Raw genomic sequence first — 19577 nt, 5'->3', positions numbered from 1 at the left:
TAAGTAGGACAGCGTCTTAACATATTTTTATCAAATTCACGTTTGACCAACTGGAAGAAATGTTAACCTCATGTTATTTAAATTATTTTTAAAAATAATTTCATATAGAAGCGTAGATGATTTGAAATTAAAACGAAGAACCATGCACAGTTTAGACAAGGCCTTCTGTCGCGTAAAGTTCGAAATAGTTGATGGGAAGACACTTCTGTTTCTGCAGTCCTACAATCAATTCTAAACTTAGATTTGGAATTACTCACAATACTGAAACAGTATACTTCTTAAAATACTACTTACTGATTTTATTGGTGTGATCCCTGATGCCGAATGGAGGACATCTGGGACTAAAATTTTAAAAACCCAATCAATCAGACACGAAACACCCTTTTACTCCGTAGTGTACGTCACGTGACACAGAATATGTACCCGCGAAGTGAGAGAAGGAAAACACACGTGTTGTAGATCGCTGTAATTCATCGGAGAATGACATTTTGTGATTGTGTTTAGAGCACTAATAAGAAGATGGGTGTCTATTTGTCCTCGCCAATTACAGACAAAATATCTATCGACAACTCGTGCAAAAACTTTAGATATGGAGCATCATCCATGCAGGGATGGCGAATGACTCAAGAGGTGGCCATCTTCCCTTTTGTTCGGTTGAAGATTTCTAAATAAATCTGTCAGACATGCTTGATTTCTAAACCATTTATGTTTTGCATGTGGACTGTTGTGTCTATTTTGTAAATATTGCTGTGTTCACGCTTTGCCGTTCATTAATTTTGCTTGTCATGCCAAATTGTATGTCACTCATTGGCTCCATTTTTCAAACAACTGAGGCTCTGTTTTATCACATTGGTGCTTGCATTTATCTGAATTATACATAATTTATACACAGCAAACGTGTAAAAAGTGTATAGGCTATTGTTACAGTTTTCAGACGAAGAAAACGTTTGTTGCTGTCAACAAGAGCCACAAAGCCATATTGATGAATAAGGGTTGAAGCGTGAAGTGTGTAGCTCACTATTATTATTTACAATGTGGATAATCACAGTGTTTTGACTTTATTTGTGATTGGTTGATTTTCAGTGACATGTTTGGCTTTTAATTGGAATATTTGGTTTGGTAAAGCTTAGAATATTTTGTTATCAAAATTCTATTTCCAATTAATCTTCCACTGTAGTGTTTAACAAGTAGATGAGTTGTCTGTTCTGCTGAGAATAGTAAATATAATTTCAGGGTTTTGTAATATGTATTGTCACCTAATATACCCAAAGAACACTGAATGAACTTTTCTGATAAAAGATTTTTCTGTTCAAATTCATGATTGATTTTTGATTGCTTAAGTCCATGATGCTGTCTAATTAGTATTTTGTGTATGTTTCTTTTCACTTGAAAATTCAAACTTATCTAGTAGCATGTTGTATGATTAATCGACATATCAAACACTATTCTTCAGTTATTGCATATGCTTATTTATAGCTGGAGACCTAGAATGGATACATGACTCGGCTTTTGTATAGTGTAGTTTTAATGCAACCATGTTGCTTTCGTTGTTGCTTTAAGAAACAAAGAATACAAATGTCTAGGTGAACAACTTGTGTAACAGTATTCATTACTTTCCACAGACATTTATTAATAGTTTTTGCTGAAACAAAGTTTGGATAACCATAAGGGATCCAAATGTTGATTAACCAAAATAATATGTATGACACATTATTAGGTTGGTTTTTTTTAAAATGAACCCCCTGCCAATCATACCAGTATCCAAGTCTAGAATTACAAATTTTATTTTCTTATTTGGGCAGTATGAAAACTATTATTGACTTAAATCTTTCAAATGTGATCGTATTCTTAATTCTCCTGCAAAGGTCCTTTCAGCTAAAGCAATGCTCAATCATGTTAATCCTAGATGAAAACTTTTTCTATTGGAATTGCTTTGCAGAAAAAAAATTGAATGTACTTTCATTCTAGTCTAGTTCTGAATTAACCAAACAATATAATTGAAATGTTTACATTTCAGGATGCCCACAATTGCTTGCCAGATTTTGAAGAAGGAAAGGATGGAGCTTTCTTTGCTGTGTATGATGGACATGGTGGTAAGTTGTAAATCTGTTTCTTCAGTGTTCAATGTATCTGATGTATAGTGACAGGTGACAGCGGTAAAGCATGGCTCCCAAAATTTACTAACATTTTCAATAAACTCAAGTTTTCGAATGACACAATGTTTTCCCCCCATCTCAGAAAACACTATCAGCTGATCACCGCTATCACATAACACCGGAAATACCAGTCAACAAATCCGAACTGAAGTACGCAATTTAATCCTATTATAATATCTGGTAATTATAAAAAAAAATTCATTGTTTATCTGGACTAATGTGTGCAATATATTTGTTTTAATTATATTCCAAATTTCATTCAATAATGTTTACAATTAATTCGGCAAAATCGTATGCGAAGTGATCGGTAGATCGCACAACTCACCGTTATTAACAGCAACCACGGTCAGATTACCGCTATTGACGTCTTGAAACAAACTTTAGTTGCAAGAGAATGGATACACATCAGAGCTCCAGATAAGCTTTTGGTGTTGTGGGTATTTTACCCATGCATTTTAAAATCATTGGGTATCAGTAATTCTATCTGCGTATTCAAATTACTGTTACCCACTAGTTTTTACACATGTAGGTATTTAAGTTAAATATTCAAAAAGACTATTCACCTAGTCCCTGCAAACTGGTGTCGTGTGGGTTCGAGAGCTTTATAGGACTCAAAAATACTACGATACTTCCACAAGAAAGTGTGATGGTAAATGATCATGATGTGACTGTCATTGTGGAGTTTGGCAAGGTTGACGGAATGCCCGTTTATAATTTCAAAATAAGTTGCTGATTTGCTAATCGAATACGCAGGGTTACTTCACAATATTTTGATGATACGCACACGTTTTATTTTTGTAGCAAATCTGTAATGTTCGTTGCGTATTTGATACGCTTGGTTTATATTTTACTGCGTATTATTGCATTTCTGATGCGTATTTCACGCAGATACGCAGCTTATCTGGAGCTCTGTACACATACAGTGTCTGCTCTGGCTTAAATTTTCTTGGGGTCACTTGGACCCCTTCATCATGAAATTAGGGGTCCCAAACAAAAATGGAGGGGTCCAATTTATAGCATTATAACATAACATTAACAACAGAACACAGTGGTTGTGAAAAATAAGAAATCTTTTCGCAACTGCAAAATATCAACAAACAGGCAAAGTGAGAGAAAGGTTCACATCAGGGCACATCCTGCTCTCATAACCAAGAGGTTTACAATAAGGGACAAACAATTTCTTAAAAGGGACATTTGATATTAATGAATATTATAACACAAAATTATCCATGTTAATATCTAACTTAGTATATAAAAAGGCAGTACGCGGGTCAGCCATTGGTAAGGGGTCATTGTGACAGACATTTGTGAATGTTTTTACCGAGATCTACCAATGATTTGAAGTTATGGATTCAGTTAAGTTCAATGGCTGTTCTGATGCTACTGTACTGAGTATTGAGTTCATGTTGTAACTGTGACAATGATCAATGAGTCATAAAATATAATTGGCATTTCAAACGTTTTTTTAGTAAGAGTATGTTCAGGATACAGCATTTCCTTGATAAATCTAGTCAACATGTTTCAGGTGCTATAAATGTTTAAACATGTCAGTTACACCAATAACGGTCCTGGCAAAATGTGTTTTGCAATTCTTTATATAACTCACAAGAGATTGAATTATTATCAGCTTGATAAGTCTGTTGTAGAATAACTAAATATTCAGAGTCCGCTAAATAAAAACAATGCTTACATCATTGTACATTCAAGTGTTCGCATTCATTCTTTATCATATACAGTATCGCGGTATTGACAAATCTCGTAATCCACACAACCTGTCGACTGTTTACTTATGCAAATCTAAGCACGATATATTTCATCGCATGATCGAATACAGGACTCGTTGCGGTATGTCACGGCTACTTGTACACACGTTAACTTTTTTTATGACAATTACCCCTTCCTCGATTCAAAATTGATTAGAAAAAGAACCCATTTGTTCAAACGAAGTCCCTTGACCAAACCTCGGTCGTATGCAAAATTCAAAACAGGAAGTGACACACAGCCTTACTTACTGCGGTAAGATTCACCAATGACAGGTACTTTGTTTACCGAACTCGGTAAAGAAAATCAGCATCAATCAATCCAATAAACAACAAACATTTTGTGAATCACATATTTAATAAATTTGTAAGCATGCCCCACTACAATCCATTATAAATTAACTACCGCGATAACATGGCGTATCATCCTACACGGTCGCTGATTTCACGGGTCACTATTACCACGTTCTGAAGTATACCCTTGATGTGCCTGGCTATTTTTAGTTTGACACAAGGTCAGGATATTTTCGACCAATCAGCAAGCTAAATTAATTACGACTATATCCGACTTGCTTAATATGTGGCACCTGATTGGCTGAAGCAAAGCTACGGACCATACCGAAAATTAATACATGCAAAACCGACAATAGATATAGGTCAAGAAACCGGTTTGGGTATTTGTCATAAAAAGGGAGAGAATAATGAAACTGGTTTGGATTAGCAAACGGAAATGTTAGTCAACATGCTTCGCTGTCTTGTTTGGCAACAAGTACCTTTACGCAAAGACGTACGTCTTTGATTTACGATAACAGTGTCAATTCGATATGAAATTAATATAGCCCCAGTCACTGCGTCCACGAGACCCACACATGTTACGCAGGTGCGTTCAAACTTATTTTTGTGCGTCCAAGATGCAAAAACGCGCTCTTCAGCCAACACTGCACATATCATAAATGCTGTGCCATGACCTGCTTAAAGTCATATTTGAGGCAGTTTGACAATTAAATGTCAACATAACGGTTTCGCAATCGAAATACATGTTGCAATTTACAATTTCTTCCGACCATTGCATCAAATTTCTTTAAAGTGGTATCACTGGGTATGTTTTAACTTAATCGCCGTTAGATTGGGGGGAAACGTGGGCACAGCTGATTATTATTTCCAGCTTAGTTTACGAGAAAATACACTCGGTAATCTCAATCTCTGCATATAAAACAATGCCTTAGAGAGCAGCAAATACATTTTAAATGGTAAATCTTCATGTCTAGTGATGTTTTATATCAAATTTCATACTTTTATTGACCAAGTTTGTTATAGATCAACCTGCTTATTCACCTGAAATTGAAAGCGCATATGACACTTGATAAATCTTTTTTTACACTTTGAATCATAAATTACTTCTATTCTAATCTTTTTTTAAACTCTCAAATGTGCAACGTAGATCGCTAGGCAGAGCATGTATACTGTTTTGTTGGTCATCTACCACCTACAACTCGACCTTCGTTAAACCGCTGATCATCTATAACGCTGTTTGGACCCAGAAGGTAGTGTTGTAGTGAGGGGATCACTGTACTAGATGCAAAGATATTTTCATATCCACAGCAAATAACAACGGAATTGAAATGTTATAAGATGTACTGCATGATGTATACATTATTTTGGTGTATTATTATGTCTAGCATAATGGGGAAAATAATTGTTAAAATTTATCTCAAACAGGATAAAGTTAATAATAGATGATAAACTTCTTTTGACAATCTATATAATTTGTAAATACCAGAAGGAACTGATAATCATTCTAAATTTGATTTAGATAATATTTATTGCTGACAATTACATGTTCTTCCACCGTTGGATCAAGATACAAATATATTTAATGTCGCGTTGGGTAAAAAATACATTAGCTCTTAGGAACTATTCGTCTGGCATACTGTAAATAACATGGACAGAGTATGTACTGGAAATAAAGAGTGAAAATGATACTGACAGTTTTTAAGAAATAAATAATATAGCAGTGGAGCTAGCAGTAGAGCTCGTTTACTGTATTTGCAAACTCTGTAGTTGCATATTGGGCCCATCCAGTTCTGAATAGTCTGCAGAAATCCTTTTGATTCTGATGTACGGAGCTCATTCAGCAGAGTCGTCCAGACCCAAGAAGCCTCAAATGCAAAGGACTTTAACCCACACTTTGATTACTTAACCTGGGGAGTTCTTCCTGCCTGAGGGAATAGGTCGTTTGTTTTAAGCTTAAGTTTTGAATGTAGCTTGGTGAAATTTTCTTGACAATTTAGAATACTTCCCGAGCCATGTACTTTCAGTGTGACCTTGCTTAACCCCCCACCCCCCCACCCCCCACCCCACCCCCCCACCCCCCCCCAAGGCTTATTGCCTGAAACTTTCTCTTGGTTAACCATAATTTTGTTGTCCTTAAACCATGTTAGTGTGGTGTTAATCTCTTTGGAGGACAGATCGTAATGTCGATGAAGTTTCATTTAGCGAAATAAGCACCAAAATTTGCAATTCATTCTTTCAATGTCCTTTAATGTGTAAACTCTTATTTCATATTTTCAGGTTTTAATATGTTTTTTTAATGTGAATAACTGTTTAAGAATTAAAAACTGATGCTGGAGTAACAAAAATTCATTCACCATCTTATTGTCATACGTACTTCATGCAGATGGATAGAGAATTGGCTTGTTTTTCTTGATAAGCATGTGGTTATTTACGTTTCAGGCGCTGAGGTTGCCCAGTACTGTGCGATGCATTTTCCTGACTATGTGAAGAAGGTAGATGCCTACAAAGAAGGAAATGTAAAGCAGGCTTTGGAAGATGCCTTCCTACAGTTTGACAGCACTCTGATTGAGGAGAGTGTTGTGAAGGAGCTTAGAGCCCTTGCTGGTGACGACGATCGCAATGCTGAAGAGGAGGAAGGCAAGTAATTGTTTTGTCAGTTTACTGAGACATTTTAGAGTAGAATGGAACTGAGTTTAAGTGCATTAAAGGGAAAGTAGGTATTCTCTGGTTCAGATAAAATATTCAGTCCTTCGCGACAGGGTATTATTGAAGAGAATTTGGCTGCTTCTGAATGTATGTCCGAGATGAGGTGGATTGCCCAGATGTTTTGAGTAAGAATTTGTTAAATAAAAATCTCAAAAGTTCACTTATTGAGACCATTCTCACATGCTTGTCGACAAGGTCCAGGATTGTGTTCTTTTCAGGCTATACAGTAATGTATACATACATAATTAATACAGTACTGTTGCTGATTATTCACAAGATTTTGCTTTTATTAGATATCTTTGTATTGATGCATATGTCATGTTTTGGATAACAAATAAGGAACATTTATTGAGTGTCTGGTGAAATCAATTGCAAAAAGGTATCCTACAATGGAAGAATAATTCCATTTACAACTTAAGAAGATGTGAAAAACTTTCGTATGTGTTTCAGATGGTGCTGTGCCGGTTGGCAAGACAGAGGCTGACCTGTTGCGCCAGGAAGCGAATATGCCTCTTGATGAACTGTTGTCAAAATATGAAACCGCACCTCCAGGCGCAGGACCACTCAGAGACATCCGCAAACAGCAGGGAGAGAAAGTTCTCTCCCCTTCCATCAGACCCAAGAAGAAAATATTCGGGGATGAGACCGAGGAAGCCGATTCCTCGGTGAGGAGCGGCCAGCTACTCGGTGATGGTGACAGTAGAGAGAACAATGCAAACAACAGTAGTGAAGACTCTAATGTTAATAACAGCAGTGTGTCCCGGTGTCCTATGTCTGCTAACATAGAGGACAAGCTAATCAATGGACATGCGGACAATGAGAACAATCTGAACAAAGAGAAGGAGATTCAGGATAGTTTGAACCAGCAGCAGAGGGGGCACACTGGAGGGGGAGCACAGCGGTGCGAGGAGGCAGTGTCCTCGTCCTCCAGTATTGATGGAGTAGAAGATGGTGCTCAGCGAAAGGAAGACGGTGATGGACAAATTACGTCTCAGTCCACTGATCGAGTGGTGTCACAATCCAGTGATCGGACCACAAGCTCTGTGCCTGGGGAGGCAGATGCTTGCCAGGTGAAGGCAGCAGATAGTGGTAGTTCCTCTGCTGGTAGTTCCTCTGCTGGCAGTTCCTCTGCTGGCAGTTCCTCCAGCTCAGGGGGTTGTTCTAGTTCGGCAGGGAGTTCATCAAGTTCAGCTGGCGCTGGACCTGGTGCTGGACCTGGACCTGGACCTGGACCTGGACCGTGCTCCAGTTCCGTAGATGAGGTATGGTAAAGGCTTAAGGCTCAAACTATTGGCTGTGATCATTTTTCGCCTGTTTACTTGAAGCATGTCGTCATCGTACCCCATAAAGTGGATATTGTTGCACATATCAATCACTTGTTTGTCTGTGGTGACTGTCATGTGGTTAGAATTTGCTGAACAGGCTCAATTTAAGGAACTTGATTTGACTTGCATCAAGTGCTTGTTGACATAAAAACGTACCCCATAAAGTGGTTATTGTTGCGCATATCAATCACTTGTTTGTTTGTGGTGACTGTCATATGGTTAGAATTTGCTGAACAGGCTCGATTTAAGGAACTTGATTTAACTTGCATCAGGTGCTTGTTGACCAAATGCACCTAACAAAACCAGGTTGCATCCTGGTTCCATAAATTTAGTTAAGTTGAAACATGGGCCAATCTGCAGTCCCATTACTGTAATTCATAATAGGAACATGTGCACATAATCTTGAAGTGCCACAGTTTTATGACGTCAAGCCTAAGAAGGCATGACAGATTACATGTAACAGGGATTAGTGATGTCATGTGGTAAATAAACTAAAGAGGTTTTGAGTGAGTTCAAAGAAAGATTTTTTTGTGGACAAGTAAGGTTTTGTCAGACACAATTTTGAATTTTTTACATGCACTGGGCAGTGTATAAAATTCCCCAAAATTTCAGACAACCAGACATTGCAAAGTTACCAGACCAGATAAAACGTTGCCAGTCCAGAATTTTCAGACTAACGAACAAAAGTATCAAAAGGGTAACCATAAGAAAAGTACTGTTTAATGTTTGTTCTCTGAAAGTTACAATAAACTGTGGTATTGTCAACTTAGTAACTCAAACTCCTGACCAGATCATTGAGCTTACACCTATTCAAAACTGTCAGCAAAATAGACGTCTCAGACTGTCAAGCAGGTATTTTAAACACTACACGTGATGCATGCAGACATGAATGTTAGGATGCGATTTTCAATAATTGGTACACTTATGCATGTTTTAAATAGCTAAGTCTAGCCCTGCTGAGTGAGGTGTTAAGCAGCAAACAAGCACAACTCGTGTATCTGTCATAGCGCAAGTGTGTAGTTACAGTAGGTGACATGGGATGTGTCAGGACATGTACAGTATCAAATCGTTCATTTCACAAGTTCATATTTTGCCTTAACATGTTTACTCTAGATAAGGTGTAAGGTAAAATTAAATTTAGCATTGCATTCAAGACTGTTGCACTTCTACAGCAATGTGCATACATTTGTGTGTGTGGCTGTTATACTAGCCTGGATTTATGTCGGTTTTATGATGAGATACTATGCCGTAGTTTAACAAGGATACCCCACTCAGACCTGGAAAACTGATTCCGAGCCGAGCCAGTCCTACTTTTATCTCCTTAATGCTGAGCACTAGGCAGGGAACCAGTACCATCATTTAACGTCTTTTGGTATGACACGTCTGTGAATTGTACCACCGACCTTCCACTGTCCAGGCAGAGGCATTATCCCTTAGACCACGGAGATATGGTCAACCTAGGGACATCACATGATGGATATCTGCCAAGTTGCATGGACATTGCCCATCTATTCAGAGCTCCAGATAAGCTTTTGGTGTTGTGGGTATTTTACCCATGCATTTTAAAATAATTGGGTATCAGTAATTCTATCTGGGTATTCAAGTTTCTCTTACCCACTAGTTTTTACACTGGGTATTTAAGTTAAATATTTAAAAACACTGTTCTATTTAAAAACATCTAGTCCCTGCAAACTGGTGTCGTGTGGGTTCGAGAGCTTTATAGGACTAAAAAATACCACGATACTTCCACAAGAAAGTGTGATGGCAAATGATCCTGATGTAACTGTCATCGTGGAGTTTGGCAAGGTTGACAGAATGCCCGTTTATAATTTCAAATTAAGTTGCCGATTTGCTAATCGAATACGCAGGGTTACTTCACAATATTTTGATGATACGCACAAGTTTTATTTTTGTAGCGTATCTGTATTGTTCGAGGCATATTTGATTCGCTTGGATTTTATTTTACTGTGTATTTCTGCATTTCTGATGCGTATTTTACGCAGATACGCAGCTTATCTGGAGTTCTGTGGATATCTGCCAAGTTGCATGGACATTGCCCATCCATTGTTTCATTAACGTTGAATAAGTTCCTGATTCAACTAAGAAAATATCAAGTATTTCACCATAAGTGTAAATAAAGTTAATCCAAATGCAATGTTTTGTTTAGCCCATGTTAAGTATGCATGTGAGAGGTTTAGTGATAACATTGACCAGCCTGCAGATTGTGGAAGATATGATCATGTTTCATGTGTGGAATGTTCCAGCCGTGTACATCCGGCAGTGGTGGAGCAAGCAGTAGTGGCAGCAATGTAGAAGGGGAGCCTGGGCCTAGTGGCAGCGGCGGCAGCAGCAGTGGTCGTAGTCCTGGCGGCATCTTGGAGGCAGACAGTGAAGATGATGATGCTGATGAGGATGATGAAGAATATGAGGAAGAGAGGTAAACTGTCCGTCTGAACTGTCGTCATATTTAATGTTTTGACAGAAGATGAGGTCAGCAATTCGCTGTGCAGAGTTGTCCCCCTTGGCATGCCAGAAACACGTTAGCGGGTTCAAATGTTTCTCAGTTTTTCAGGACTATACCTGTTCTCGTGGGGTTTACCAAAGTAGTAAAAATGGCGTTGAAACAAACTCTCACTAGAAAATGGAACATTTATGGTTCACTTGTTTCAAACATCCCTAAGTAAATACTGAATTGAGTGGCCCTTGTATTGCCATTTCTCTTGTGCAGCTGACTATAAAAACTATTGACTGAATATAATTCAACCTAATAAACCTGTGAACCATTGGCTCTCCTGGACCCTCCTTGTCCAAAAAGGATCAAATGATCTGTTACATATGACCTTAATTATTTTGCCACTTAACTGATTGCCTTATTGTAGCGATGATGATGAGGAGGAAGAAGAGGAGGAGGAAGAAGAAGAAGATGGGGAGGAGGAGGGAGAGGGAGAGGGAGGGTACATAAACAACCCCTCTATGGACATGACAAATGAAGAGGTGAGTTGAATGGGAACATCTTACTACCTATTGATTTGCTGCAACCCTGAGGGTATTCTCGGGATGAATAATTTGTCATTAAAGCCATCTATTTGATGTTCCTGGAGAGGACAATAAAAATACAATGTGTTCTCTAAAATGCAAGAAAAATATGCCTTGGATTTAAAGAACTCAACTTGTTTGCTGGATATGCTTAATTCCGAAAATTGTAGTGCAAACTAATATAAAAATAATAGGTCTTGAACATGTAACACTGACCGAAAACATTCCGTTTCTAATTAAAATCCCAGGCTATTCTCTCCCCTCTCCCCTTTTTAAAGGACCTCCTCAATGGTCTAGTGGTAGAGCCTCTGTCCTCTGCCTGACACTTTGCATTAAGAGGCGAAAACAAGGACTGGTAAGCTCTGATTTGGGTATTCATGATAAATTGTGGCATGGTATCTAAGTGGGCTAGCACTATGAAATTGGCATTAGTGAGGACTAGTACAAGCAGCCACACACACACCACGCCACATGACGCCACGCCACGCCACGCCACATGTACATGCATGTCGCAAAATAAGTGCAATGATCTTGAATGTGACGTTAAACCCCATTTCACCTCGACCTTTTGAAAGCCTGAAGTGTTTTTAGCTTTAGGACATCTTCAACATCAGATTATGGCTGGTTGGTTTGTTCCTATTTGCATCCCATCTTTTGTATATTTAATCAGACTTCCTTATGGGAAGAATATCTTTTAGCTTCAAAATTATTGCAATTAGCTCATTGTTGTAAAATGTTTCAAACTAGTATCTGAAATGCTGGTTCTTATGACAAGAAATAAGCACTCTGTTAATGTGAGCTAGATCATACACCACTGTGATGTGACCCGTAAAGATCCGGGGCAGAAAAAGTCTTCAGCCACCCATGCTTGCCGTGAATGGTGACTATGCTTGTTGTAAGAGGTGACTAACGGGATCGGGTGGTCAACCCCGCTGACTTGGTTGATGCATGTCATCATATCCTAATTGATGGATCGATTCTCATGATGTCAATCATTGAACTGTCTGGTCCAGACTCGAATATTTACAGACCCCCATCATACAGCTGTAAGATAGCTGAGTGCGGCGTCAAACAAACAAACAAACCACTGTGATGTTCAGTTTCCTAATGCTTACGTTTCAGCCAGGCTCTGACAGTGGTTGCACTGCCTGTGTTGCGCTGCTGCTGGGGAAGGAGTTGTATGTTGCCAATGCTGGAGACTCCAGATGTGTGCTGAGTCGAAATGGAAAGGCTGTTGATCTGTCGTTTGATCACAAACCAGAGGATATACCAGAGCGAACTCGTATTGAAAAGGCTGGAGGGAAGGTCACCTCAGACGGGAGAGTTAATGGTGGCCTTAATCTTTCCAGAGCTCTTGGTAAGTGCCTCTCTATGATGTGGTAATATGGGGAATGAGGAGTCCTGTGTATTGGTATATAATTTGTATTGCAATATATAGCGGTGTTAGTATCTGCACAACGATAAATTGGGAGCTGAGTGAGTGGTTTTACGCCGCTTTTAGCAATATTCCAGCAATATCATGGCGGCTGACACCAGAAATGGGCTTCACACATTTTACCCATGTCGGGAATTGACCCGTGTCTTCGGCGTGACGACGAACGCTTTAACGACTAGGCTACCCGACCGCCCCAAATTGGGAGCTGAAAGTATTTGACAATGCTTTATCAATCCTAAAGTAAATATTACTATGTCAATGTCGGCATTGTCAGTCACCACCATTTTGTAGTCATGGATACAGGGGAGGTAACAATATGAGAGAGTAAAATTACTTCTGCGAAGTGAAACATCGTTTGTGACGGAATTCTCATGTAGTTTTTAGGTTAAACGATGCAAAATATGATGAAACTGGTTCTATATATTTTACCCAACATACCGGAACACTGAAAAAATATTGCAATATGTATCGTTTGAAAAGCATATTGCAGTATGCTTGTAAACCAGTAATACCTTGCAAGTCTTAGGAATGAGTGGCCTAATTGGCAAAGGCTGCACAAAATTGCCTCCCTTAACTGTGCCAGGATCAAGTGACTGTTCGAGTTTCACAATTGAGATCATTTCTTTGGTTTGTCAGTATCATACCTTGTGGATGTGGCGAAAGTGGTACAGATGTTTTATAACTCGAAAGTTTTAAACAGTGTTATTTACTTACCAAATGATGTGAAATGGTTCCACAGAAATTGGACGTTCTATTCAATGCAATTTACAAGCCTTACTCCAGTCGGAATTATTATCTAATGTATGACTAAAATGTTGCAGGCAATGAAATTACATTAGAATAACACGGTTTAGCAAATTGAAGTTTTCATTTATCGTGATGGTTTGTGATTTGACTACTTACTGACTGCCTCCATTCCTGTAGGGGACCACTTCTACAAGAGGAACCATGAACTGTCTCTCAGAGAGCAGATGATCACATCTCTGCCTGACATCCTCGTCACAACGCTACAGGAGGAGGACGAGTTTATGGTGCTTGCCTGTGATGGAATATGGTTAGTTCGTTTGTTGTTTAAAGCTGCACTCAGCAATACTCCAGCTGAATGATGGCAGTCTGTAAATAACTAACTTCTTATTCTGCTTGTTTATTTGTTGTTTAACGCTGTACTCAACAATATTCAAGCTACATGTAAATAAGCGAGTCTGGACCAGGCAATCCAGTGATTGGCATCATGAGCATCTATTCATGCAATTAGGATATGATGACATGCATCAACCAAGTCTTTGAGCCTTAACCTGTCAGCATAGTCGCCTTTTACGGCAAGCATGGGTTGCTGAAGACCTCTTCTACCCTGGACCTTCACAGGTTGAATATGGTTAGTGTTACATGCACAAACCATACCACTATTTGAGTGTTAAATAAACTTTTGAGACAGCAGGCATTCCACATGCAACAAAAGAATCCATCATCTAGCAGGGGAATGCAGTGCACGGGACATTCATGCTCTACACGGGACGTTCATGCTCTACACATGCACTCTAGACCACGAGAAAATATCATACACACATAAAAATAGGATTCAAATGATAAGATAACTGGGTGTATGGTACTTGGATAATATATAGTATGACACATTTCAATGCCAGTGCTTTATGTATATGATTAACAAGTTAACTTTGCCATGTTATTTCTGCCATGTTATTTCTGTGCCGAATTTAATTATCAGTTATTCTCAGATTATGATAAACTTGTGTGGATTCAGAGGCAGGTCTCTATTGCCACGCCCGTCGGGCATGCACACACGTACGTCACTATATATGTAATAAAGTGTAATTATCTTGTATGCGAAGTAGTGCAGATTACCCTGGTGCTGTTGTGGAGACTGCTGTTGTGCACTGTTGTGGTGCTGTTGTATAAACTATCATGTTGTTGTTGCAGGAACTTCATGTCAAGTCAGGAGGTGGTTGACATGGTTAGGCAGAAGCTAAGTGATCCAGTCAAGAGAGAAAAACCTTCCCTTGTGTGTGAAGAGGTAATTGTAGCAAACATGATATGATAGTTGTGGTGGTTCTGATAACCGTATTCGACGTAATAAGCGCCGAGGGCGCTCTCAAAATTAGAAATAGGGTGCTCTTATTAGAATATTATTTTGAGTTGAAAGATCGTGAAATTTCGTGGTTTATGCTGACAGCCTGAAATGTTTATATACGACAGATATATTTTTCCAGGATTTAATTGCCCATAATTAAGGGTGCATATAACATACGAGTGCGTATTATACACAAATAAATAAGTCTTGCGTACGTAAACCAGTTGGAAGGGGTGCTAATTGAGATTGTTCACTAGCCAATATATTGGCAAATATCGCCGTGGGCGCTTATTAGAGCGGGACGCTTATTACGTCGAATACGGTACTTGTCTTCCACTGGTTGTCAGCTAGGCTGATATTTCCATGGAAAGTTTGAGGAGATGAGAGGAGATGCGGAAACCTAGTGGTTAGGGTGTTAGCTCATCACACTGAAGGCCTGGGTTCGATTCCCATGTGATGCATTTATTACTGGTGTGAGTGGTGTCCCTTGCAAAGATATTGTTTGAATATTGGGAAAAGTGGCATGAAACCCAACTCGTGAGTTGAAGAGGCACTCACAGTACTCCATACTCGTCATTGAGATCAACTAAGAATAGAGTGGTGACAGTATGTGCTTATTATGCCCATGGCCCAATGGTTGCCTGCCCTGCACTTGAACTTTTTTGTGGCTACTGTGATGTGGCTTGAATAACATGGACAATGCTGTTCTGCAGCATTCTCTCACTCCTGTGATTCAAAATAATTATTCTCAGGCAAAAACAGTACCAGCTAAATAATACTTTAAAAAATTTATGTCTTTTTTTCTTGTTTAAAAATAGGCAAAAAGGTTAATAAGAAATTCCTCTTCACATTTGCATTATTTGTTATTGTTACTGCATGGTAAACCGTTAACATTTCATACCAGAAATACAATGCTTAAATTCTTTTGATGTTTCCATTTCAGCTGTTCGATTACTGTTTGGCGCCGAATACATTTGGTGATGGTACTGGTTGTGATAACATGACCTGTATAATTGTGACATTCAACAAGTCGCAAGATGACGCCTCAGTGCAGAACAATAAACGATGTGCCAACGAGATGGAGTCTTGCAGTAGTGATGAGAAACTAGGCGAAAAGAAAGCTAAAGTGGAACCTGAAAGCACTCATGAAGACATTTGATCTTGGGGTCTTTTAACTTATTGTAGCCTTGTATATGTCCTCCTCCTCTTTTAAGATAAATGCATTGTACATTTGATTTAAGCTCCAGGAAACCTTGTTTCTTTTGTTGATATGACACAATTTGCGCATTTTGCCGATATCAGAATGCTGTTTAAAACCTGCAAATTTTGATGTCAATAAGATTGAGAATGAGACCAGATTGTTTGTTTTTCATGGTTTCTGAAATGTTTTCTATGAATATAAAGATTATAAAAGATTGTTTCTGCCCTGGTTCTTAAGCGTGTAGCAAGAAGATTAAAAATCAAAGAATTTAAACTGCAAATATTTTTACAAGAAGTTGTCAGTGAAGGATGACTCTAAAGTATGTAGTATAAGTCATTGTTGACACGTTGGTCTTTCAGTCGACAGAAATGATATATATAGTGAACACAAAACTTAGAGGACTCATGAATATTTTGGGGAATATATTTATGAAATTGTGTGCTCAGTCTACACTAAAAAATATCCCCCCTAACTATTCCTGGTTCCAAACTTTTTACTTCAGTATATACTGAAACACTCTGAAAACCCATAATCATCTTTAACTCCTGACAAAGAAATGATTTTGGCAGTACGTTTCGAAACGCGTCGAATGAGATTCGAAGCTATATGACAACTTGTTGTTTATCTAAACCTCATAACCAAGAATAACTTTTCTATTTTTGTGGCTATTTTGCCAAATATAATATAAATTTGAATATGCTTTTTCAAAGTATGTCGTTAACTTGTAACGTCGTATTGTATGTCACACTTCATTACTGTGTGATAAAATAAATTGACTATTCAGAAAACCATGATGTGTAAAAAACCTGGCCTGAGTCTTATTGAAAGGTACACAGTTCTATCAACTAATGTTTGGCACCTTCCGGCATTTCATATATTCACTTGAATGTTCTTCTATTTCAAAAGCAATATTGTCAAAGTGAAATATTTTGTCTTGTACATGTACTAAGTTTGAAATATTCCCTCTTAATTGATCGCTTGTACTTTTGAGTATTAATGTTAGTAAACAACATACGTGAAATAATAAATAAGCAGGATAGTTTTGAATGTGTAATATTTCACCGAACACTGAAAATGAGTAGAAAAGAGATTAAATAACATAAATGATATATTTTTCCATCCATCTTGACATTCTTAAGATCAGTGTTGCCATTGTATGCTGGACGTTTGTGGATTAAATTGTAAACACTTCTAGGGTTTCATTATCCTCCATACTGTATGATTTCGAAGAACTTGTGAATGATGTCCTATTTGGATGTATTTTGTGCATAACTCATTGTGAATAATCATTGCTTGTGTTCATTACAATCCACTATGAATTGTATTTGTTGTGAAAAGTTCATCTCATAACTGGCATGAAATGCCCTAGTCGGATCATCCAACTGAACAACTTCCCGGTGACGGATGTTCAGTGAGTGCATTGACAATGTTCATAGCTGTAGAGTAGACTTTGGTGTGTTCTGATGACTGGTCGTCCTCCATACATACCCGCCAAATAGCTGACCTCACATTAAAGTGAACCAGTGTATCACTCGTTCTGTCAATAAGTTCCCAACAGAAACTGATCGCAATTTGAGAGGTTGGTGGGAAGCTAAGCTTAGCTAAGTTATAGCAACCATCCCCTCGTTTCTCGTTCTTGATGGTAGCTACAACCAGGGGTCCGGAAACGGTCATATGCACCTGACATGTCCGATAGGGAATCTCAAATGTCCGGTTTAAAATATTGCTTACCGGACATTTAAATTTTTCTGTCCGGACATTCTTAAATTTTGACCGGACATGATCTACAGTTAGGACTGCAGCCTGCAACTGTTGTTTCAATATGGCCTTGCTGTGCTATCCATATATTTCCCAACTGAACTAATCCTAGTGGGAAGCTGTGCTCAGCCCGAGTCATGTAGTGGCCAGCCCCAAGGTTCTCTTGCTTGATGGCTGATGCCTGTTATTTCATTCCAACCCTGCTATTTCAGTCTGTAGATCAGTGTTGTTGGCGGGTACGTATGGATGAAGGCTGTGATGACCTTTCTGTAGTAATTTAATAATACTGTGGAAGACTTGAACTCTGACCTGTTACACAAGGCAATTGTTGACTGACAACTTGCATAAGTCTATGTTTAAGTATGGGACTTCAGCTTTAGAAATTGGCACTAGTCCTGTAGTCCTTGCCAAACGTGCCCAATTGTAAAGGTATCATAAGGACTAGAAGAAATTGGCCATTATTAGTTTTGCTACATGTTAACATTATAAGGACTAAACTGAAACTGTTAGTTTCTATTGCAGGACTTACAACACTTTTTGCCTTTTGATCGATTTTGGGTTTTCTTTGGGCCTAGGATATCAGTTATAGTCAAGCTATATGGCAACAATTATAAGATATCTAGGAAGTACTGCAATTTACCGGATGCCTGAAGATCCGCGATAGAATAGGTCTTCAGCAACCCATGCTTGCCGTAAAGGCGACTATGCTTGTCGTAAAAGGCAACTAACGGGATTGGGCAGTCAGGATCGCTGACTTGGTTGATGCCAATTGCGTGGATCGATGCTCATGATATTAATCACTGGATTGTCTGGTCCAGACTCGATTATTTACAGACCACTGTCACATAGTTGTAATATTGCTGAGTGCGGTGTTAAACAACAAACCAACCAACCAACCAACCAACCGGACGCATTTTGTCTGATTTCAGTTAGTGCTGTGAGCAGATCAAACTCACATTGCCATCTAAACCAGACTAATGATTAAGTCTGATTAGCCAACACCTTACCACATGGGGTATCGCAAATAACTGGTGCACATTGAACTCGTGATCAGCACAGGTTGTTTGGTTTACTTTACATTGGATTATTTTGGTAATACTGTGAGATAGCTAGCTCTAGCCTTATCTCACAACTAGCCCTAAGGATTGTGAAGAGGTACGTGACACTGAGAATTGTAAAGGGATACCTAACACTAAGAATTCTAAAGTGGTAATTATCCCTAAGAATAGTAAAGGGATACTTAACCTTAAGAATTGTAAAGGGGGTACTTAAACCTAAGAATTGTAAAGGGGTACTTAAACCTAAGAATTGTAAAGGGGTACTTAACCCTAAGAATTGTAAAGGGTTACCTGACACTAAGTATTGAATAAGGCGCAGAACCCTGGGGATTTTACATGGTTATGTCATCTTTATGGGATCCAAGGGCCAAGGATAAATTAGGTCAGTCATGTGATATTTTCATCTCAAAACAATTCCGCCTATTGTCTTTTTTATATTTCGATGTTAATCTTTGGAGACATGCCTACCTCCGCAGAAAAAACTAGTCTTTTCAGTCTATTCTTTGTCATTCTACAATCACATGCCTGTGGGTGTAACCTACAGTTATTGAACTAAGGATCAAAGAGACACGCGATATCAGCAAATGAAAGCCAAATCCATCACACTGTAACCTGTGCCTGGTAAACTGCAGTATTGACGATTTCTATTTTAAAAATTTAGGGAACACCAATTTTAACCATATGTTGTGATTTCATTTTGGTTACACATGAGATTTGTACATTCAGCATTGTCATTGAGTTAGTCACACTAACCAAGGG

At 38.5% G+C, this 19577-nt stretch overlaps 1 protein-coding gene across 1 annotated transcript; it reads left to right on the top strand.

Annotated features, from left to right (window-relative positions):
- The first annotated feature begins 417 nt into the window (after positions 1-417).
- On the top strand, positions 418-18520 carry LOC139478235 (protein phosphatase 1G-like). The gene is made up of 10 exons (XM_071260640.1): positions 418-630; positions 2018-2093; positions 6650-6847; positions 7367-8178; positions 10506-10678; positions 11121-11235; positions 12400-12634; positions 13637-13766; positions 14651-14744; positions 15745-18520. Exons 1-10 carry the CDS (start codon positions 520-522, stop codon positions 15958-15960), a joined length of 2160 nt encoding a protein of 719 aa, XP_071116741.1. The 5' UTR covers positions 418-519; the 3' UTR covers positions 15961-18520.
- The last annotated feature ends 1057 nt before the right edge of the window (positions 18521-19577 follow it).

The sequence above is a fragment of the Haliotis cracherodii genome, unplaced genomic scaffold (assembly GCF_022045235.1).
Source record: "Haliotis cracherodii isolate W230 unplaced genomic scaffold, xgHalCrac1.p SCAF_4, whole genome shotgun sequence".
Lineage (NCBI taxonomy): Eukaryota > Metazoa > Mollusca > Gastropoda > Lepetellida > Haliotidae > Haliotis > Haliotis cracherodii.
This window is presented reverse-complemented; position numbering and strand designations above follow the sequence as displayed.